Source organism: Apteryx mantelli, chromosome 3, assembly GCF_036417845.1.
Source record: "Apteryx mantelli isolate bAptMan1 chromosome 3, bAptMan1.hap1, whole genome shotgun sequence".
Taxonomy (NCBI): Eukaryota; Metazoa; Chordata; class Aves; order Apterygiformes; family Apterygidae; genus Apteryx; species Apteryx mantelli.
Window position 1 is genome coordinate 1,782,109 of NC_089980.1, and position 19,909 is coordinate 1,802,017.

Sequence of the window (19,909 nt, forward strand, 5' to 3'; positions counted from 1 at the left end):
ACACAAAATCACAGCTCAGAATTTATAAACCCTAATACTGTAATATCAATGAGTAACCTTCACTGTTGACCACCGAGAGGTTCACAAAGGATCCATGTGCTATGGGCAGAAGGTATTTGAGCACATTCACGCTTCAAGGGCGAATCTCATTAGGCCCGATTTCTGCATTTACTTTTTGCTTTTATGAACGTTTTCTTGATGTTCTAAGCTCATCCCCCATGCAGGTGATTTTGCCCCATGGGCTCTGTAGTTGCCTTGGTTGAGCAGAGGCTTGCTCTACTTAAAGCAGAGGAGAGAATGACCATGAGTTAAAATGGCAAAACTATTAAATAAAGAGCACGGCAAGGGAGGTATGCATTTTACCCAGTAAAAAATTTCAAATGGCAGCTGTCAAATCAAATTGGTCCCTCAGTTCAAACCAAAACCGTGTTCTATGGCTTATTAAATAGTAATGTCAAACTTCAACTTCACTAATGACAAATCAAGTCCTGATTAAAATAAACTGTTTTTTGGTTTTTTGTTTTTTTTTTTTTTAAGACTGGATTTTTTCCCCCACACTTTCTCCTTGTTCAAAACTGTTTGAAAAAGACACCAAGCAAGTCAGTCCTTACATATCCAGCTTCCTCTCTATAGCTATTGAAAAATGCATATATTTCAATGTCCAACAGAATACCTCTAAATGCAATAAATACCTCAGGAAAATGTTTAATACAGAAAGAACACCACAAAAATCAAGAGATTGTTTTAAAATGTTGCAAGCAGTAGAAGAAAGATCAAGGTTAAGTTTTATTTTTGCAACAACTTGTTTTGAATGTATCATAAAACACACGAGCAAACAACACTGGGAAATCTAGCATATCACATTCGGAAATATTTTCTGGGTTTTCTTAAAACTCCATTAAGTGTTATTTTTCTTAGACTTCTAAAGAACGTAAGCCATTTCTTCCTTGCATTTCCTGCAGGAGTCTCACATTTTCAGAGCACATACTTTATGAGTTTCTGTACTTTAGCAAAAAGGTAGAGTTCCCGAAGGTTCAATCAAACCACCCTTTCTCTAAAGGGCTAATACTAAGTTTAACCTTCTCCTGCCTCTCTCTCCCACAAAGTCAACTATCTGATCAAAAGATCCCTTTCCTCTTTCATTCTTGACTTCTGTGATGGCAACTTCTCATTTGTTCTTCGGCTGGTCTGCCGCAAAGAGTCAGAACCTGAGCCTCTAAAAAGAAATCTTTTTTCTTTCCCGTTCACTATTTACTTTTAGCTGTATGGAGTTCTAGCTGCCCCTCTGATACTGTAATTGCCCATAAAATGCGTGTGCTGGACAAATGCCTTTGGTTGTTTAAATTCTCACCTAGTTACCCTGTTATGACGAAATATTGCAGGTATGAGTCTACAATCTAATATACGAACTTTAAGAGTTACAAAAATTACTATTCAGATAAAGCGATCACAAAAAGAGCTGTTTATAAAAACAAACTACAACGAGGGTATTTGGAAATTGTGAAAAAGTTTCAGATGCTCAGACATGAGATTCACGTCAGCAGGCTTGAACTGAAACGCCAGGTAGGAGCATCACTGACCTACGGAGAAGCGAGATCAAAACCCCAACCAGAGCTCTGCAATTCCCTCGCCTCTATGCAAACTGAAAAGTCATGAAGTGATAGATGTACAAATCGCACAGCTCAAAACACATCCTCTTCCCCTTATGCAATAGCATGCAACTATGGGTAGTATATACAGTAATAATTTGTAATAGCATTAAAACTGTCCAGGAAAAAAAAAAAAAAATCAATTCAGACCCATAATAATGCATTCAAATTGCTCCTGCACTGAGTAGTTTAATTCCTTTACCTCCAGGATCAGAATAAATCTAGTGACCACCTACAGGTACAGAGACATAACTGGGACCTAAGACGGATTTTGATGAAGCTGCACCTCTATAATGATGCAAATCAGGACTTAAACTTTGAAACAATAAAGCATGGCTAATCCTTTTACAGAGGTGTAAATAGCTATTCAGATTTTGATTTCAGACTGCCTGCTTTGTCGAGGACTTTCCACAGAAGAGCTCCATGAAGCAGCGTCACAGCTGGGCTACAGGCTCTCAAGGAGGCCAACAGACAAATAAAGATTTTTGTTGTAGAAGCTGACACATTCATACAGTTAATTTTTAAATATTTTTAATACTCCCTCAGGAAGCTGATCACACTAAAACTTACATCAGTTTTGTGATTATGCTAAGATATATCGAAAGCTTTGCTTTCTACGAGATTGTTTGACAACAGCGAACAATTAAGTTTGAACTGCTGTGCATTTAGTTGAGGTTCTTAGACATTCAATAAGCAAAACAATACCAGGGAGATCACATATGCAGTTAAACAGTGCTTCTCCTTTTACCGAAGTCTTACAAAAACCTGTATTTCAGCGGCTAACTCATTGCCTATTGTTTTACTCCCTCTGGGTGGTCCTTCCAGGGTGCCACTTGAGGGGGATACAATAATAAAAAAAAGAAGGGGAAGGAAGGGACACCAACATAAAGAAAAACAAAATGTATGACAATCTGCAGCAGGCTACGGATCAGGGGTCAGCAAACAAGAGGTCCTTCTCTTTTACAGGTTGCTTCCTGGAAACAGTCTGATTAAGCTGACAGCTTGAATTATGTGTTACATTTTGTAATGCACAATCCATCTGTGCTAAGTCCTCTTCAATGCAGCTGAAGCAACACAGGCATAAGCTCTGCCTTTTTCCACCCCTTCAACACAGGCCTTAAAATAGTCATCATCTTTCCGTGCACTAATTCGCGGAGACCCTCTCCCCCCCTCCCCTTTTTAAGCCCTTAAATAAAGGCTGGATACTCTAAAGAACGGTAAAAGGATACGGAGCCTTTCGCCCCCCGGTTCACCAGTTCAAACCTGTAACAAGTGACCGAAGACCAGAAGTTACCCAAAAGCTGCTCACCTGAGGCGAAACGAAGTCGGCTGCCCTTACAGCACTACCCCTAACAAACAGGGCAATCCCCCCCCCAAAACCACGGTTAATCGAGGTACTCGCCGACGCCTTTCTGCGGAGCTCGGGAACCGAACGGACGCAGGGAAACCATCGCCCCTCCAGGCAGCGCTTTCATACCGGTTGAGTTCACGGTACAAGCTTTAGGAGACGTGTGCAAGCACTGTTCAAGAGGTCCACCCAGCAGGGCTCAGAGACACGCACATCCTTTGGTAAAAGTTACCGTTTTTAGTTACTGAGATACCAAAATTACCCGGTTCCACTATTCACTGTAACGAAGTTTCAACGCTTACACTGAACAAGCTTTCAGGGCAACCTAACGTGTCTTTGGTTAATAACCTGCTGGGATCAAGTTAGTAGCAATCACTTTTCTAGCTGGAAATGCCAGTTTGAAAGTAGGCTGAAAAGAAAGAATGACTTAGAGGTAAAAATAGGACATAAGCTTATTTTGGGGGGGGGGGGGCGGGGGGGGAGACCTTGTTCCAATCGTGCCTCTGAAGGCAGGTAGGAGAGACAAGTCTTTCTCCACAAACTGTAAACTTGGGGCTTCCTGACACGCAACGAGGATTTTGGGTTGCTTTTTCCCCGAGTGAGTTATGATTGCAAGATTGTCTGCATGCGGGAGCTCCTTTCTACTCCATCGCTCTTACTAATTTCATATAATAGACCAAAAGTATACAAACGGACCAAAGAAGAAGGGCAACGAATGGGACTCAGTATTTATGCCATAGCAATGACACTGCTTAAGAATGAACAGCTACGTTGGAAGAGTCCAAGCTGCAGCTACTTCAACTGAAGCAAACAAATACTAATAGTTCTGCATAATTTCCTCACATTCCTTCAGCTGGCAAAGTTGTTCCACAACAGTAAAACACATGGACTGTCTGGAAGGATTTCAGGTCAAGAACTGTGATATTATACATTCAGACAAAAAAAAAAAAAGCATTTTTACAGGTTGTGTAGTTTATATAACTGAAGTCCATGTATTAATTACTTGGAAACTTTTCCCCAAGATTTTCAGCTTATGAATTACTTGATAAAACTCAGATAGATTTGAATTTCGAGTGCACTGGAAAGATGCGCTTAAAAAGCTTGGTTATAAACCAAACCACGGAAAGGCTACTCATCACTTCACAAGATCTTTCATACCTGCAATTTCTGAAAATTTTATCTGGATTTAAATTTTCAGGCAAAACAAAATTCACATCTTTTCCGCAGAAACACATAACAGCAGAGATCACACTTTTATGGCCTTGAGAAACGGAGGTATTCAGCTTGACATAATGTGAGGGGAAACATTCACATTCTGTTTTAGTCACACTCCAGAGATAATGCAAACAAGCGAAGCCTTTCTTATGATTTAGCCGGGCTTCGAGAACAGAGCACGATATTTTCATCGGTTTACGAACAACCAGACATCACTAACATCTATAGGGAGAGAACAAAAGGTTAAGTTACCATCACGCAGCTATGACTTCTCCAGCAAAGGCAAGAGCTCTATGCAACTTTCCTACAAAGTGTTATGATTAACAGGTGTTATACAAAAGAAAAAACTCTGTAAAAGCTATTTAGACGTAAAATTAGATGATGTTTCCATTAAGCAGTCTGATACGTGGGTTTGCAAAAGTGAAATTATAAAGTTTCAGGAGTGTATTTTGATGGCCGTTAGTTTCTGCTCAATTGTCACCCATTATAATACAAGCTAATATTGAAATCAGTATCCAATAAGACCTGAACATGAATAAGTACGGATGTGTTCAAGAAGAAAGCTGCAAACAACCAAAACAGAAAAAAATGGCAAGAGAACTTTCATCACTCTCTCCCTGGCTAAAAATGCTATTTTCTTTTGTACATGGTCTCTCCCCAACCTACAACCACCATTCCTCGTGTAGCTCATACGCCTCTTAACAACCCCTGTATATATTTTACCACTTCGGCTAGGAGCATTTTGCCTATGAAGAATTCCAGCATGAAGGCGAGAAAAAGCCCGGCCGACAGTGGCACCAGCTGGAATACAAGTGGAGAGCAAAAGCAAGGCGAGGGGGTGCAAGCACGCACCCGAGAAAGCGGCACGTACAGGCAAAAAGAGGCTTTTCCTCAAGAATGCTGCAGGGCTTGCGAAGAGCAGAAAGGCTGGCCAACAGGGCAAGAGGTATGCGGGGAAGGAAGAGAAGGAAAAACAGAGGTAGGAAAACAAATGTGCCGCTGAGGGAGAAGAGGCAGAATAAAGCCACGAGCAACAGAACCACTGTAGGTTAAAACTAAAATTGGGATGGGGGAAGGTAAGGCAGTGGTGGGACAGCAAGGTCAAAGGGAACATGGACATGAAACACTGCAACAGGAACCAGTGGCAGCAAACAGACTTTCAGAAGAAAGAGGAGATAGAGAGGAAGTGGGGGAAGAACGATGAAGAGACTCCTACAACAAAAGCAGCAAGAAGAAGAAGTGGAGACTTGAGCAGCGAGGTGCTTGCAGGACAGCAATCCTGAGATCTTAAGTCTACTGCGCAAAGAAATCATTCTTCCTAATTGATCGCATTTACGTGCTACGAGATAATGGAAGCATTTAAATAACAGACCAGGAACAAGTGATTCCAGTTTGAACTGATCCATTTAACCACAGCGAGGAAGTAAAACCACCTTCCTGCATGACTTGAACCAAACTTTTTTCATTCTCTCTCAGCTACTCTGAAGGAAATGCTCAGAAACTTTAACCAGCTGGAAATTTTAACCAGAGCATGCAGTTCAGTAAATTATAGGTACTATTAAATAAACATATTAAAATAAAATTTGCTTATATATAAAGAATATATTTATTACACTTTAACAACAAACATATTTAACTTGCCCATCTCTGAACTGAAAGAGTTATTTGAAGTCATTTAATCACTAACACACATGCAGTGAGATACTAAGCAAACACTTCTCCATTGACTTGGGCCATATATTCCTGCACCTTCCCTGTGGTTCTGGCTGCACCCACCAGTTTCCCACTAGCCAGCGGGGCAAGTTGCAGTCAATACAGTGGCAAGCTCCAAGCCTGACTTGTGCTGTCTCACTGACGTGTGCGTGCTGATGGCTAACGGGAGCTCAACTGGAAGAAACAACCTGAGTTCAGTCTACAGCTTTTCTCCTCAGTGGGGGCACACATTCGTCTTTCCTCACCCCCCCCAAAACAGTAGAAATGTTATCTCTAGTCCTTTATGGAAATTCATGAAAATATTTAAGGGGAAAAGGGGGGGCACAAAGGAAAGACCAGGCACATGAACAGTATCACTGTACACATCTTAGATAAACCAAAATACAGGCCCACACTACAGGATTTTTCTAAAACTTAAGAAATTTGCCCACCTGCATGTGAATTTTTGCATCATATTTCAGCCTTCAGGGTAACACTAACAAATGACTAACAGCAGTAAGACAAGACATAAGGACATACCCTTCTGGTGCTGAGCTGACCGAGGGCTCTTCCTCTGTCGTACGAAGATTTGATGACTGCAAAGAAAAACGTTCTACAGAACGGGCGTCTCTTCCTTGTTCCGAGTTTACTGCTTTTAACGCCATCTCGCTATACGCGTCTTCTAGACTCTGCTGTGGTTCAGTGGTATTTATCATCTCATCCTCTTCAGTCACAGAAACGGTGAGGTCACTGCTGCTATCTAAACTCGTTTGTTTAGAAGTACAATTATTCATGCCATGTTCTGGTTCTATAAAAAAAGAAGTATTTTCAAAACATTAACGGGATCATGACAAGAAATGCATTGTACTGTACAGAATTCAACAAAGACTGATTTTGTACATTCACCTATTTCACCTGCAATTTAATGAATGAACGTTCATCTGCTCTTCATTCACTAAGTTTTTCATGGAGCCCAAATCCCCTTCTAACAATACTCCGACCCAGCAAGGACGGATGCGACTGCGCACGCAAGTACAAGAAAGGAATTCTGCCTCATCTTCCCGTTTCCCGCGCGTTCCTCTACCGCTTCGCCAGCTTTCCCTCCCCACGTCCATGTCTTCTACGCTTCTCTCGCAAGGGGGAGTTCAACGAACCTCCAGGCCTGATATTATGCTCTTGGCTCTTTGGTCTGCAATTCAAAGGGGGGGATTGGGGGGGGGGGGGAGACACCCTGTACTACTCAAAAACAAGCATCAGCATGAAGACCAACAACTCTAAATTGTCTCTGAGAAAACAAGGAAACGGAAAAGCTTGAAAAAGTGCGTTGGGGGCGGGAGGGGGGGGTGCACCTCAATGTGCTGCCATACAGTTGCTTTAAACCTTGCAGAAGCAATACATGCCTGTAGCTTTTTGAACTCTGTATGTTAATAACCTTCTCTAAAGAAAGGGGATATAAGGCTGAATTACACCTCTAAAAACCCAAATAAATACTATTTTCTTATCTGTTTTCAGAATGAAAAAAAAAAAAAAAAACACATTGCTGTAATAGATTAGTGTTGTCACAAAAATTTCCCAGTTTTCCCCAAAATTCACTACAGGTTTAAATTAACCAGTATTCGCATACGATCTAATGCTACAGTATCCAACATTTCTGTTTGTCTCCAGTCAGAGTTTCATTTGGAACTGAATTACTTAAGATTTACGACAAACAGTAGATGATGCCAAGATCTTTGGTTTCAGCCTTGTTTCCAGACTCATGAAATTCATCCATGTAACAAATGTCATTCTTTTCTGGGACATGAAAAAGGGGAGCAATACAGTTTTATTCTCCAGTTTGGAGGGGGCGGGGAGCAGGTGCTGTTTGCTGGATTTTTCTGGGAGAAATAAGATTCCTTCCTTCCTTCCCACATTTTGTGCTACCTTCTCTGAACAACGGCAAAAGACCAACAGCAAAGACTGCTGAAAACCTCTATGCGCTCCATAAACAGCTGCAGCTTAAAGCACAGCGTATGCTCAGTTGTGGTACATAAAGCAGAGCCAAACATCTTAACCGGCTCCCCATAATTTGCAGCATGAAAGGTCAAACTTACGAGAGCTGGAACAAGACAACCCCATCCACAAATTCAAACCTGTATTGCATTAACCTTTTAACTTTGCAACATGGCTTTGGCAGCAGAAAGAGATAAAAAGCCCCCCAGGCAAGCTGAGGTGATTACTGTACTGTTCGACAAAAAACTTATTTTGATTTTGAATCCAAATGCATGGTTTCCTCTAAAGGCAGAGACGTTACATTCCAAGAATTAAATGAGTATTCCTTTTCCAAACACGATACTGACCACCGAAGACCTTCCTTTTGGGAGCAAAAAGAACCAGCGGTCTGCCAAAGCTGCACTGCAAAGTCCAAAAGGCTAAGCCAGGTTGGCCTGGTCTTGTTCCAGCTCAAATAAGGACAGTCTTTCAGCACAAAGGAGAAGTGGCAAATACATCAGATGAAAGAAAATGAGAGGCAAATAAAATCCTTGGAGAAAGAAAAAGGAATGGAAAAAACCTCTAGAAAAAGGATGCCAGAAAAAAAAAAGGTAGTACAGAAGATCATCTGATAGGGACGCCAGCTTTTGTCTATAAAGAAAACCATGATCATTACAGGAGAGCAGGAGTCCCTACATCATTAGGGTTGCCACCAGTTTCTGTTACAAAAAAAGCTCCATTTTAGCAATCATTATGTGCCTTGGAAAACTAGTTCAACTTGAAAATTGCTACATTTGCTGGAAAGGCAGGGGAGAATATTTCTGAAGGATGTTTAAAAAGGAATAAACTGTTACTTAGTGAGAAATCTTTGTCGCCAGGACTTTAAAAACAGGTCCATTAGCTTACTATGAAAATAAGTAACCAAGCTAGTAAAACAGGACAGAATACATTTTGTCAAAATGGTAAGGGTGGGGAAAAAGAATTGGGGAGCTAGTCCTCGAGAGGAAGCACAGTATTTTGTCCCGGTAGAACCTCTCAGCTGGGAGAAACCGCACCAGATTTCTTAGCAAGGCATGGAACAAACGGGAGAATAATAATCAAAACAGTAGTTAATTTGGCTAAGTATGTGAAAACACTGATTCTTAATCTATTTTTCCAAATCCCATTTTTCAGAAAAGGTTAAACTATTCTGCACAGACTTTTGAAAGAGAAGGAAGTCAACCCAAAATAGAAATCATATGCATTTTCCCAGAGAGGCAAGTGAACATTACGTCTCTTAAAACAAGGCTTAAACTAATTCAAGACAACTGTGGGCATAGCAGTAAAATCACCTTCACTTTCTAACAGAGAAGCTATCATTAGGTCTTGAGTTAGGCTTGGCTAAACCTCACATCAGACAAAGAGAGCGCTACTACAGATGTGAGCAGTTTGCCCTTCAGCAGACAAGCAAGCACATCAGACCTAGCAAGACACATTTGAAAGGAGAAGCAGCCAGCTCAGCAGAGAGCACCCCAGCAGGACAACGATCTCAGAGAACCCCATTCCTATAAACTTTGAGGTCCATCTTGAGCAGGCAGCCAGGCTCTAAACTACTGCTTTAAGTAGCCTAGTAGGAGGCACCATGAAAGACTGCAGAAGGTCTGGCACTTCTGAACTAAGTAAAATAGACAGCCCAGCTACAGCTACTCACTTTAAATTGTTTCTCTGCACATCCCCTGTTCTCTTTCTCTTCTTCCTTCATTTTGTCTACTCACGGTAAAGAACAAAAAGAATACAAGATCGTGAGGAATGGAGCTGAAGAGACTCAACCACCATTTTGCCTACTAAAGATGAGAAAAGTGCCCTCAGCAGAGTAGAAACACAGAACTGTATAGCCTCAGAACACCTCAGATGAGGAACCAAGTAAATCTGAACAGACTTGGCCCCCAACAAGCCTTTGCATATTTAAATGAATGACCTGGGAGGAAGCCAAGTCAATAAAAGAGGAGAAAGAGAAAACAGGAACACCACTGTGCTTCAACAACAATACCATAGGAATAGGAAAAAACAAACACACACGTAGCCACGGGTTTGTGTCTGTGTTTGGGAGGATTATTACCACACCTCTTCCTATTCCAGTTCTTGTCCCTCACGCAGGAAAGGGATCTAGTCTGAAGAAAGAACAGCGCTCTGGCGGTATCCACCAGATGTGATTCTCTCCAAGGATGTAGCAGCAGGCACGCAGTAGAGGCTCCTGTTCACTGTCCCAGCTGTTCTCCGGGACCTTGGACAGCAGGAGGGAAGGGGGAAGCCTTCCCACCAACACTAAGCCGCCTCCCAGCGGTACCCAGCAGCTGAAGTTGCTCACATGATCTGTCTACTTTTATGGAAAACCTGTCTCTCTTGACTTAGTGCTACGTCCACAGAAACACAAACACCTCCTGCACAGCTCAACACACCTATAAAGTCTTTCAAAAATCACTCCTCCAAAACCCATCCTAGCAGACAGACGCCTTTTCTTACTGTTTGCAGAGTTATTTGCTCTGTCGTGATGGGTATACATGCATTTTAAAACAGACAAATGAGTAGAGACAACAAAGCCATCACAGAACACGCCCTCTGTCATACCTGGTAAACTTTCTTGTAGATGTTCTTTCTCAGAAACGACTGGTTCAGGAGCAGACACCAAGGAGACTGGCTGTCTAGATTTTTCTTCATTTGCTGCAAAGTGCTCAGATGTCACTACTTCCTTTACTGATCTGCTAGAACTGTCACTTTTTAAATCAGTGGTTCTGTTCTCTGGACTTAATCTTTGATGCGACGGAAGGTTGACTTTAGCAGATTTTTCGCTTTCTGCTAAATTAATTCGGCTGTTATTTGTATCGCTTTCTATTGCTAAGCAGTGAGTTCTTCCATTCTCGGATGATATACTGGATGTGACTGGCATTTTCTCACCCATCTGGAGATCTGTCTCCACATCTATTTTGTCAGACTTATTTAAGGACTGCATATCACTATTAGTTTGTACTACACAGCTGTCTGTCATATTACTGCTCTGTGCTGCCTGTCTGCATGAATGTGGGTCAGAAATTGAAAAGCTCTTTGTGGGCTGGAAAGATTTCTGCTGTGTACCGAAATCTTCAGTGCTTGAGACGGCTGACATTTGGCGGCCCATAAAGATTGTTGCTGGATGATACAGTCCTCTTGACAAGGCTGTCCCAGTGCTAATTCCTGCCTGTCTTGCAACCAGCGGCACCTGAAAAAATACATGTTGAAGATGGTTAAAAAAAAAGTTGCAAATGGAGTTTCTAGGAGATTACAGGTTGGTTTCTGAAGAGCAATTGTAACATAATTTAAATATTTTCTTCAGTGTTCTTTTGCTTCTTACAAAACACTTTTTATCCATTTATTTTAAAAGAAACAGAAGGAGCAAATAGCCCTATTTCTGCAAAATGCTAAGCTATTTTGGTAAGTGCTAGCTATTTTCAGTTGCCCAAGAAACTAGTAAAGGTGGAGTCTCTCAACACCTGATAAAAGGCAATCATTACCTCATCACTTTTTTCTTGGTTGAGTGTGTTTTGTTCCCCCTCTCCCCCCCAAAAAAATATTTGCAAAAAAATTCTTAATATAGGATGATAAGCCTGTTAACTACGATACTACAGGAAGCAGTTTCAATTGCTAGCAAGAGTCTGCACTGGAACTTCTGCTTAGCCTTTGTTTTAAACACTGCTTCTAGCAATGCTAATAGCTTAATTTTCTGGGCAATCAATTCTTCCTGTGGTTTTAAAGCAAGAAATCCCATAAACTTAGAAGCCCTATCACCCATTTCCTCACGTTTTCAAGTGTTTATGAAAGGTGCTTGATCAAGTAGTCTAGAAATCAACATCCTTCATCGAGATTGCAAGCCTGGTACTTGCAACTATGCATTTCTACATTTCCTTGGTTCAGCTTTTCTCTCTACTTATCAGTTGGGGAATAGAAATGAGGCAGGAAAAGGTTGCTCAGAGCAGCTGCTACAGGTGGCTCCAGAAGCCCCCCTTGGAATAAGGAAAGGAGAAAAGTACTTCTAAGAGAGTCTGAAACACGTATCTGTCACGACTTATCTACATATCAAGCTTTGCTCCCAGCATGTCAACACAAGCGAGGAGGAATGAGGCAAAACCACTTTATTCATTGTCTTTCTTCTGCTCTTTTTTCTAGTGTCTGTTAAATCACACTACACAGGAGGAACGACTCCTGAGCTAAAAACCCACCAGTAGATGAAATCATATTTTTCACAAGACAACTTTGGGCACCAAGTAGAAACATTTTAAATGGCACTTTTTCCTTCAAGAACTACATTTATTGGAACTATTTTTTAATGCAAGTTCAACAGTATAACCAGTTAACCTCCAAAATCCAGTGTTTTAATATTTGCTTTCTTCTGTTTGCATGCCTAAGAACAATTTAGGAGTGGCTACTACTAATAAAAGGTCACTGTCAGTTTATGCAAAGCCAAAATTTGTTATCTTAACACCATTATTTACACTAAGCATGACTTACAGTAACTTTTAAGCTCCAGATCACAGCATAATAGTTTACTTTCACCTCAACATCTCTTTTGTCATTGACTGACCTCTTTCTACCATGCAAAGTCAGCTGCCAAGTCCAACCTTAAAGAAACAAAGGCACCATGTCTAGTCTGTGACCAAGTTTTATTAAAAAGCTCAAACTTTTTGAGCTGCAAAGAAGCAGACCAAGAAATCCACTGAATTATTTTAAGAAAAAGTCAAGGTTTCTTACTCAGATTAAGTTCACAGTTTATTCCATCATCATTACTCTTTGGTTCCTCCTTATTACTTTTTGGGTCTCAGATTTGCTACTTTGACATGTATTTAGCAAGTGTATTATGGATTTAGGCGCTCCTGGGTTTAATATTCCAGAACAAACACAATTCAGTGAGGTACAACAAGCTGCTCGGCAGGGTTACAGCAGAAGATACATCTCTAACAAGCTCCTTTTTGATTGCAAAAAAATTCTCTTTATCATTTTCGCACTCTAGGAGTAAGTATACAACAGATAAGTTTGATCTATGTACAGTTTTTAACTACCAAAAAAAAAGTAAAAATACAGATAGATGTAGATGCTCCACCTAAAACAGTGAACAAAATTATTAATTATTGAATTTCACGTCATTCCAGCTGGAGTGAAATCTCTGCACAAAATATCCTTACACATATAAAGTCCTCTTTTTGGTTGTGGAACGGAAAGAACACGTGGGGGGTCCCCTCTTGCTCCTCCCCTAACAAATACAATTTCTTTTAAATTATTATTGAAGTATTTTAATGAGAACAAAGACAAGAAAAAAAATCCCCCGATCAGAACTTATATAAGGGGTCCAGTCTCTCTCTGGCAGTAGACTAACATTGGGCCAGATCAACCACCTGAAAACATGCCCCAGCCAAAATTTCTTGTCAGCCACCTAAAGATAGCATTAATTTCCAATGAATGTTTCCTGAAAAGATGGCAACAAGAAGATTTACCAGCACAAACGAAGTTCTATTACACAGCATGAATGCTCTGCATCCTAGAAGTCCAGCTGTGCTGGATATGAACCCTAGGTATGCATTAATATGTGGTACTATAGTAAGTAGGTAGCTGAAGAGCATTTAGGTTTTCTGAGTATCTAGAGAACAGAAGCAACTCTTACATTCACTCTGCAGTCTCTGTTGATATCTCAATTCATATTCTCCACATGTTCATAGGCTCTGAAATCGTGAGGTTTCACCCTTACCAAAAAAATGAACAGAATGTATGACAGCTGAAAGTGAAGTTGAGCTAGAAATTTGTCTCTTACAGATGCACGGCTTTATTCTCTCCTGGTGATACCCTCTTTTCTCAGAGAAAGATGCTTTGCCATTCACGAGTGCTCTTGAGAGGTACCCTATTCCCAGTGTCCCTAATAGGCATGGCACTCCCAAGATGCACAAGTTCAACGTCATCAGAAGATTTCAAGGAAATGCTTCAAAGCTGAAGAAGGCAGACTTCATTGCACAAAGGTTTCAGAACCCCAAATTATACAGCTATTTCAGGCAAGAAGGACCTTTTCAATATAGGACCTCTGTTCTAACTTATAAAACAGGGCTACCATCACACTGGGCTTCAAAAGCTTGACACTCAAGTCCTTTCCGAGGAGAACCACAGCCTTCTAGAGGAACACTGTTCAGGAATATCACTTCTGAACTTAGAGAGTGCCAGCACAATTGAGAGTCCTAAAGTATACACATACAATAGCTCAGAGAAGTACTAGACATTCACAACGGTGTTTTAGGGGCATAGGGATAGCAAGTACCTCCAGAAAAATGGTTCTAGCCTTTATCCTCCAATACAAGTGATCATTCACTGTTTAGAGATTTTATGCATCTTACTGTCAACGCTGATGGGCAGAGACACCTGTAGAGAGGGTCAGGATCAATTAACTCAGCACCAAGCTGACAACCAGAGCAGAACTGCGGAGCCATGCATACTCTGAAGTTTGGCATTGCAGTGAAACATCTGCCTTGTTGCAGGGTCAGTTAGTACTGGAATAATTTTAATGCATACGAAGATCTCTTCCCTGATATTTTATAGGGTCTAGCCAATTCACATGACACAAAAAAAGTGAAAGATTTAAATTCTCAAAACACCCTTAAGCTTAATTTCAAGGCACCTGCTCACTGGATCCTTCAGGGGCTTGCTGTTGAGAAGTCCTGATGGCCCAATCCAGCAGCATCTTGAACAAATCTGCGGTGCGCAGAATCAGAGCTCCAGCACAGCTGGATGTTGACAGTAAAAAGCACGGAGTACCAACCACAGGATTGATTCTTGTGACAGCACTTACCAAACACTGAGCACCACAGAGCACCTCTAGAAGACTAAATCTTTGCAAAGAACAACGAAGGAGCATTGATACCTTGGAGTCACTGTCACTGCACCAGTAAGCAAATGAAGTTCTATACATAGCCTCTAACCAGCACTCCTCTTGAACTCCAGATTACTCTTTAAAATGTTCATCATGCTGGTGCTTTTTCCACTGGGAGCACTGCCTGGCACATTCATCAGGTGAAACAGTGCCAGGGCCTGCAAGAATAATTTATAAGAAAGCTTCAATGGTCAGAGAGACAGTTAGAAACTAGCCACATTACATCAATGCTATCACATAGCAAGCTGAGAGGAGAAAAAAAGTTATTAATATCATGACTCCTGAAAGTCTGAAGAAGTACATGGGCCAGATCTATATTTGTAAGCTTATACTTCTCTCTCCATGAAGAAACAGATACAGAAAGAGCTAGAAAGGCTTTTTCAAAGTACCTCCTCCATTCTGACACTTCAGGCTAAGCAGGAACAACAACTTACTACTGTGACTTCCAGATATTACATGATGATTGATCCTAGGCGTCTAACTAGAGTCTGACAGCAATAAAATGTAACAGTAGTTAGAGGCTGCTGGGCAATGCAAACAAGGAGCTCGTTCCCTAAGTGCTATCAGAAAGGCATTTTCAGCACTGTTTCCAGACCAGCCGGATATTATGGCTAGAATATTTTCAGTAGTACAAGGAAGCATACTTCAGATTGTTAGAAAATGTACTTCTCTAAGGATAGCTGTAAGTCAGAGTACTCAGGCTTGATAATAAATTCTGCAACGACAACTTTAAAGGAACAACTGCTTCTCTCCAACCTTTCGCTCCACAATCTTTCAAGCCACTGTGTAAAAAAGGAAAAACTGAATTATAGTACAGAAGACAATCAATTTATGCTTCATCCTCAACGGCTGAACATTGAAGACGATCTAAAAAAAGAACTGGGTCTTATAATTTGTCCACAGCCCTCAAACTTCCCCCCCTTCCAAATACTTACTAGGTTGCTACTGGGTTTCAGAAGCCACAGACCCATGTAATTTTTTCTTATCTGAATATTTCTTCAGAACAGACTCCATTTATTGCCTTTTTGTAACAGTGAGTGCCACTGCCCTTCTACCCCAATCCCTCTAAAGCTACTGCTGATAGCTTTAAGATATAAGTATCGCCAGTAAGTTCCTTGCAAAGAGACATTCCCCCTTGGCATACTTGGTGAACAGCCTGCTTTGCCAGGAACAATGATGCAAACTAAGACAGACTCCATCATGGTTTCAAAATTATTTTTACTTTAGCTAGCACAAGGAACACCCAGACCAAAGGAAAAAAAGGTCTGCGTTTACATTTTTCCTCTCCTTCAGTTCCCTCAAAACCTACGGAAAGGATCAAAGTCCTTTAACAACTTCCTCCCATACTCCATAGAACGTGGAAGATTCCTCTCTTTCCAGAAAAACTGATCTCTACAGTCAGTGATCACCCACTCTTGAATTACAGAAGTCCTCTCTTAAAACCTTCAGTAACTGCTGTCAGGGGACACTTATCAAACAACCAGATTCCTTTCCTTCTTCCTCATTCCCACCCAATACTCGTTATTTCAATCTGAACTGCAGGAAAAAAATAAACAAACCAGAGTAAGTGGTTTACCCTAGGTGAGGGACAATTCTTTGTCTAATCACAAAGGCTGAAGGCTGAGAGGAGATCTTATCAACGTGTACAAGTATCTGAAGGGAGGGTGTCGAGAGGATGGGGCCAGACTCTTTTCAGTGGTGCCGAGCGACAGGACGCGAGGCAACGGGCACAAACTGAAACACAGACAGTTCCATCTGAACATGAGGAAAAACTTTTTCACTGTGAGGGTGACAGAGCACTGGAACAGGTTGCCCCGAGAGGTGGTGGAGTCTCCTTCTCTGGAGATATTCAAAACACGCCTGGACGCAATCCTGTGCAATGTGCTCTAGGTGACCCTGCTTGAGCAGGGGGGTTGGACTAGATGATCTCACAGAATCACAGAATCACAGAATCGCTGAGGTTGGAAGGGACCTCTGGAGATCTCCAGAGGTCCCTTCCAACCTCAGCGATTCTGTGATTCTGTGATCACCTCTTGAGTGAACAGAGACTCGTCAAGACATAACTAAGCTCTGCTCTGGAGCTTCTGTCCAGCCTGGAGGTAAGGGGCACTGGGGAAGTCCCCCTACTCAGAAGTAGGCAGCTTGACTTAGATGCAGGGAATCTCTCTTATCATCCTGGCATCAGACTTCACCACGAGTAAATCCTCTGATGGTCTGGTGAAGAGCTTTGTCTCAGTTATTTTATGAACATCAAAACTATCAAAAAAAAAAAAGCAGTTTGAAGAGACCAGCATAGCTTTTCCCAAAGCATAACATCTTCCAGATACCACAGGAGAAGTCTGAGTATGTTAAACACAACGGTTAAGTTGTCCATAACATAACACAACTCGGGCAACTGCATACCGATCCAATGGATACCCAGAGAAAGGAGGTAAACTTGTACATTAACAGGAAGACAAATCACACTCCCTCCAAACACAAGGTCTAGAAATTAATGCTTTTTCTCATCTCCAAAGGCATACAGAATAGATTATATTTTCTGAATTATCTGTATCTAAATGTGTTTGCTGTGATGAATCTGCTATACACAAATAGAGTTTATCCCCTTTCCCTTTATGTTTTAAGGGTTCTCAAACACCATTTTAAGAGACTTTACCAGGCTAACTGTATACATTACAGTATGTAACTTCTATGCAGTTGCTTCCTCAACTAACGTTTACCTTCTTTCCCCAACAGTGAAATTTATTCACATAAAATTACAAAGCTGAGACAAATATATACTAATTTAATTGCAATGCAATCCTTCACAATCCTCCTCAAAAATAAGGTTTGAGAAACACTGACCTGACCTATGTCTTAAAACAAGCCAGCAAAATCTCCCACGGAAACCAGGGATGAATACAAGATCAAGCATCACTGACAACATGATCACTGGTATCCTAACTAGTCTAGGAGCAACAATTATAAGAGCATCGTTAAATTAAAATAGTTACAAGCCATGATGATTGTACCCTGGATATACTATTTCATCTGCTTTTCTCTTCTAAAGAATAGCAATTAGACTTCTTACAGGGTACGAAGAGGCAAATCCAAACACGGATTCAGTGCCACTGTGCGATGCCTCGGCGTAGCTCCCTTGCTGTCACTGCTCCGAGCTACCCGCTGAGGGTTGTTGCCTCGCGTGTTGTTCTCCTGTGTAAGATTTCCACAGTTTCACAGATCGGCCACTCAAGCGGGATCACGCTGACGGTCAACCAGCGTCAGCCCAAGAGTCCTCCTTTCTAGCCATTCTGCTACTAGCCTATGCTTGCTACTACTTACTCACCATCACATTAAAGAACACAATCTTGTATTTTTAACATAAACTTAAGCAGATTTCAGTTGAGCTGAAGTTGGTGGGGAACAGACAAGTTTTAGACTAAAAGAACTTGAGTTACAAAACAAGATCCAAGACACAGGATATAAACACCGATAGGCCGTTCACTAGGGCAGCAGTTTTAATTCTCCGGTTACTTTTTCAGAACGGACTTATTTCAGTCAAAATGGTACCATGCATCCCAAAGGGGTATTTGTTTTTAAACTGTGCTAATATGCCCAGGTTATACTCCCTAGCACAAGGCAAGGGGATATACAGTTTAGTGCAATACCTTTTGTATTTAAGGAAGATGATGAGAAGGAGAAAGAAGGGGACAGAAAAGGAAAGACTTCCCAATCAAGCTATGGTTATAATTTAACATGAAGTGACACGTGTGGTTACATAATAAGTTCTTGTATTGTCCAAAACATTTTAACCTTTCTTAAAGATCTAAAGTCACACTGTGAGCCTTTAATGATCTAGTATTTACGTAAAAATAACTTTTCTATAGGTTAAAAATTGCATCTCCCACACAAACTGCTTTTAATTAAAGAATCCAGTATTCAAAACTAAACTCACCTTTTCACATACGTGAATTATGTTTTTAATTTACACAAACTGCTGAAGGCCTGCTTATATAGGTCAAGGTTGCTAAGGTTCATTGCTTCGTATATTACAGTTTAAAGAATGCTCTAAATTCAAGGTTTTTAACTTTTTAATCTATGGGGAAAAACTTCCTATAAACTCAGATTAACAACTGCTAATGCACTGAAGAAAGAAAAACGAAAACCTTCCTCCTACTATAAAAACAAAATAGTGTGGCCTCTGTTTCTTTTCTGATAAGAGTCTTAAATACCAAACATTTAACTGCATAATAACATTTACTGGCAGCCAGGCAGCCTGCTTAGCAGATACATAAAGCAGGTAAAAGGAGAAAAAGTTAATTTCTTGGCTGAATGATTCCATCGGTAGCTATAGGGCAAACTAGAAAGTCTTTTAGTAAAGTAGCAGTTGATTCTTCTATCAATCTGCAGCACACATACTCTTCCAAGGAATGCATTAAATATGAAAATCATATCCCGTTATCATCTGTTTCCAGCTTTCAGCCCAGTAAGCTTTTCTTAATGAATGCGGTAGCCTAAGGGACAAGCACGCTGTTGGCTTTTCTGAATAACGGAGCGAGGCTACCATTTTTGCTTATTACAATATCGACTAGCTGAGGGGGTTTCACACGTAGTCACAAGTGACTACTCTTGCCAGCATGCTCCAAGTTATTACAAGATGTTTTTAGACATTTCATCTGAAAGAGCTTTACTGCTTTTAGTGAAGAAAACAGCTACGGTCTTGAACTGTATCATTTATATGGAGATAGGAGGAGGGATTAGAAGCCTGCATTACTGCAGATATATAGCAGAATATATTTAAGTATTCCTTGTCAGTCGTTTTGTCTGTTACTTAGATATGCGATCTCTTTTGCTTCTTCTGAGGAAAAGGTCAAAATGTACAAAATTACACATACAACATACGAATCAATTGGTGCATTTTTTTTAAATATCATTCATCAAGAAAATTTTCTCCTAGGCCCACACCATTTTTACATTATTCAGCATAAAAATATAAAATCCAACAGAGACGACTATAAACATTTAGACTTCTCCCCTCTTTTTTAATTCTAGCTCTTTGAAAGAACTGCACTATTTATCCAGGTTATTCCACCTCACTCAGGTGTCTAAACAATACAGTACAGCTGCCACAACAAAAAC

At 40.8% G+C, this 19,909-nt stretch overlaps 1 protein-coding gene across 2 annotated transcripts in view; it reads right to left on the reverse strand.

Moving 5' to 3' along the window:
- The window catches only part of KIZ (kizuna centrosomal protein), a 62,624-nt gene that overhangs the window by 35,378 nt on the left and 7,337 nt on the right, over positions 1-19,909 (reverse strand). For both annotated transcript variants that reach the window (XM_067292608.1, XM_067292609.1), the window contains exons 4-5: positions 10,480-11,107; positions 6,445-6,712 (exon numbers count right to left, since the gene is read on the reverse strand). In XM_067292608.1, coding sequence (XP_067148709.1) covers positions 6,445-6,712; positions 10,480-11,107 — 896 coding nt within the window. The remainder of the gene's footprint in view (positions 1-6,444; positions 6,713-10,479; positions 11,108-19,909) is intronic.